General features: G+C 51.1%; 1 protein-coding gene across 1 annotated transcript; it reads left to right on the top strand.

The window, feature by feature from the left end:
• Positions 1 to 1,401: 1,401 nt before the first annotated feature.
• Positions 1,402 to 3,786, top strand: THSD1 (thrombospondin type 1 domain containing 1; the record flags this gene model as incomplete). The annotated part of the gene is made up of 1 exon (XM_046648953.1): positions 1,402 to 3,786. A coding segment is annotated over one exon (1,430 nt), but the record flags the coding sequence as incomplete, so codon positions are not given.
• Positions 3,787 to 3,864: the final 78 nt, after the last annotated feature.

The following is a 3,864-nucleotide window of genomic DNA, read 5'->3' as shown; positions in this document are numbered from 1 at the left end:
AGAGAAGTGAGGCCAGGAGGTGGCTGGCAGATTGGGAGAAAATGCAAGGGTTGGGGAATCTGAAGTTGCAGTGAGGTTGAATACCCAGTGTAGTAATCATGAGTGAAGGAGAGGGGAGGATACAGCCAGAAAGTGGGCTGTGAAGTTCAAGATTTCAGAAGAGGAGCAGCTGCAGACAACAGAAAGGTATGACATGTTGGATGGACACTGAAGCACTGGGACTCCAGTAGGACTCAAGTCCTAGTGACTGATGGCTGCCACGAGGTTGGCAGATAACAGAGTTGAAGGAGGAGTCGGGGGCGGTTTGGGTGGATGGCACGGGCATCAAAAGAGTAGAAGTTTTATACAGAGGTGAAAGAGTTGGTTGAAAATGGCAGTCAGGAATGAGGAGACAGGATACACCCTACTTCTGGCCCTGTTTGCTTATAAAGTATGTGTCACAGCTTCCACCCAAGAGGGTGGGCAGGGGGAAGCTGTGTCCTGCAGGATATTCAGTCTTCAGGTAAGGCAAGGAGGCAAAGGGAGTGTTTGGTGGAGAGATTCCGGATGTGGAGGAGGTTGGTTACCACAGGGTACAGTAGAAAGGAGAGGGGAGAGTGGGAGAGTGTGGGTCTAGCAGATGACGCAGAGAGCTGGTGGTGATAAGAGAGTAGGCAAGAAGAGAGAGGACAGGTGACTGGAAGGGCTTGAATGGAGGACAGTGACCACGGAGGAAAGGGAGATGAGGCCTGGTGGCATTAGGTGGTCTCAGGTTCCCAGGTGTTTCGGTGGCAGTACAGCCTGAGGCCCCGCTGGCCTCTGAGCCTTGCTGAAACATTTTGATGACTGTGGGACAAACCAGTTTGAGAGAGCAGAGAAGAAGAGGAAAACTCAAGGCCACTTGGAAGGGAGGAAGGGAAGTGGACAGCTGAAAATAGAGGAATGAGAAAGCAGAGGCTTCAACATTTAGGAAAGACAGTTCCTGGGTATTAGAAGGGAGGGATGAATTCTGTTGTATTACCGAAGATCTTCTTTCACCTATCAATTTCTCTCGAGATGTGCAAATTTAGGTACAGCCTACCTAAATTATTTTGCATTTCAAGTTTTATACTTGGTAGGAATTTTCCAACGTGCATCTCAAAGGTACATTTAACTACAGATATCCCATGTTTACATCATTGTAAGCAAAAACCTGGATTTTACCTTGAAACTTTCCTCATGCTACTTCTTTGTGAAAAATGTGAGACAAGCGTCAGCAGGAGCCCCCGAGTCCAGGAATCACCTTAATTGTGGCTTATCTGGTCACCTCACTTACATGGGTCTCTGTTTCTTAGTTTGGCTTAAGCTGCCAGCAGAGATGCAGATGTGGGACCAGAAATCTTTGTTCTTAGAAAAGCCTCTCAGAGACCTGAAAACCACCAGAGAAAACACTACTAGAGAATACATTTGTTCTTCCCTTTTTTGTAGCTTTCCGGCCATCCAGCCCGTCTCCTCTTCAGCTGCAGGGCCCGGTGAAGTCCAACAACATCGTGACGGTCACTGGGATTTCGCTGTGCTTGTTCATCATCGTGGCCACCGTCCTCATCACGCTGTGGAGGAAGTTCGGCCGCCCCCCCAAGTGCAGCACCCCCGCTCGGCACAACTCCCTCCACTCGCCCAGCTTCCGGAAGAACTCAGATGAGGAGAACATCTGCGAGCTGAGCGAGCAGCGCGGGAGCTTCTCGGATGGGGGTGACGGGCCTGTGGGGGGCCCGGGGGACATGGGCATCCCTCTGACCTACAGGCGCAGCGTGCCGGCCACTCCCGAGGACGACGCTTCCGGCAGTGACAGCTTCCAGTCCAACGCGCAGAAGATAATCCCACCGCTGTTCAGCTACCGCCTTGCCCAGCAGCAGCTGAAGGAGATGAAAAAGAAAGGCCTGACAGAAACCACCAAGGTGTACCACGTGTCTCAGAGCCCCCTAACAGACATGGCCATCGACGCCGCCGCCGCCGCCGTCGCCCCCTTAGACTTGGAGAACCCGGAAGAAGCTGCCGCAAACAAGTTCAGGATCAAATCCCCGTTTCTGGACCAGCCCGCGGTCAACGCCGGGGAGAGGCCTCTCTCCAGGCTGGATGTCGGGGTCTCGCAGGCCACTTGTGCCGTGAGCCCCAGCCAGACCGTGATCCGCAAATCCCAGATGAGGCACGTGGGCAGCAGAGGGGGGCTGTCGGAGCGGAGCCACCCCAGGAGTTCCCACTTCCGGAGGACAGCCAGTTTCCACGAGACCAAGCAGGCGCGGCCCTTCAGGGAGAGGAGCATGTCTACCCTGACCCCACGGCAGGCCCCCGCCTACAGTTCTAGGACGCGGACCTGGGACCAGGCAGAAGACAGGTTCAGGCCTCAGAGTCGGGGTGCTGCCGTGCTTCCTGAGAAACTGGACCATTTCCAAGGGGCAGGTGGAACCGCTGGTCCACTAAGCCCCCTCCCTAAATCCTACACCTTGGGGCAGCCCACCAGGAAGCCAGACCTAGGGGATCGGCAGGCGGGATTGGTGGCAGGAGGCGAGAGAACAGAGCCTCACAGAGCTCGGCGGGGACCGTCCCCCAGTCACAGGAGTGTCTCAAGGAAGCAGCCCTCCCCCACTGCCCCCAAAGATAGCTACCAGAGGGTCAGTCCTCTGAGCCCTTCTCAATGTCGGAAAGACAAGTGCCAGAGCTTCCCGGCGCACCCCGAGTTCGCCTTCTACGACAATACATCATTCGGCCTCACTGAAGCCGAGCAGAGGATGCTGGACCTCCCGGGATATTTTGGGTCAGATGAAGAGGATGAAACCACAAGTACTCTTAGCGTGGAGAAGCTGGTCATCTAGACCAAGAGTCAGCCTGAGACTTGACACAACTGGGGTCCTTTGCTCAGGTTGTGGTACCAGCTGCTCACATTGTTGTGCGGACTGTTTTGTATAACTGTTTGTGCAGGAGGACAGAATGTGGGGAGGAAGTAACTCACACAGACCAGCATGTGTGTGTGCACCTGTGTTTGAATTTATAAGGAAGAAGTTATTTATCCTGAACCTTTCCCTTTGTAATCCTATTTCTATTGGTTTATTCCTAATAACAATGATAAAATTTAAACAAGAGTGAAATAGGGCTTGGTGTCTCATGTGGATGTGAAAGATGACAAGATGTGACTTGTGAGGATGAAATGCTTTGAAAAGTTCATTTGCCAATTCCAACCTGAAACAGAAATCTGGGAGTCTCAACTATAAAAGGGCTGGAACAAAGCAAACTTGCTAATACAACCCTGAATGGTAATTTATTAAGTTGTAAATGCATAAGAATTTGACTCCTACAGGGGCAGTATTGAACCAGTTTCATATTTGGCTGATGAAGTCACTTATGACTACCATGCACCTAGGAATGGTGATACCACAAGATATCCTAGAAGAACTTTCAGGCCAGAGTTTGGTGATATCTTACTGTTTTTTATGCAAGGAAGAGCCCTGGTATGTGACACAAAATTATGTGAGTTAATTCTGCTTTGGGGAAATCACATAAGAAGCTGATTTTTCAGGTAGTGAGTCAAATGAAGACCTATCCATCCATCCATCATTGTTTTGAGCAAAAAAGTAGACAGTTTTGAAAGCAAGGTGTTGTCTTCTGAGAAATCACCAACTGGAGTGGGTAGTGGGTGTTGGCCAGGACACTGCCCGACATCAAGATGCTGACTTTGTGTTCCTGGACCAAATTGGCAGCAGGGACCCCAGGGGGTGCCATTCTGAAACTGGTGTGTGTATGTTTCCAAAGATAACTTTATCATGTTACTCAGAATGTGCTTAAATTAATCTCGGGTATATGGGAAGCAGCCAGCCCGGTGATCTAGTGGTTAAGATTCAGCGCTCTCAC

Source organism: Equus quagga, unplaced genomic scaffold (genome assembly GCF_021613505.1).
Source record: "Equus quagga isolate Etosha38 unplaced genomic scaffold, UCLA_HA_Equagga_1.0 HiC_scaffold_13850_RagTag, whole genome shotgun sequence".
In the NCBI taxonomy this organism is placed as follows: domain Eukaryota; kingdom Metazoa; phylum Chordata; class Mammalia; order Perissodactyla; family Equidae; genus Equus; species Equus quagga.
The sequence above is the reverse complement of the archived record's forward strand: the minus strand, read 5'-3'. Positions and strand labels throughout refer to the sequence as shown.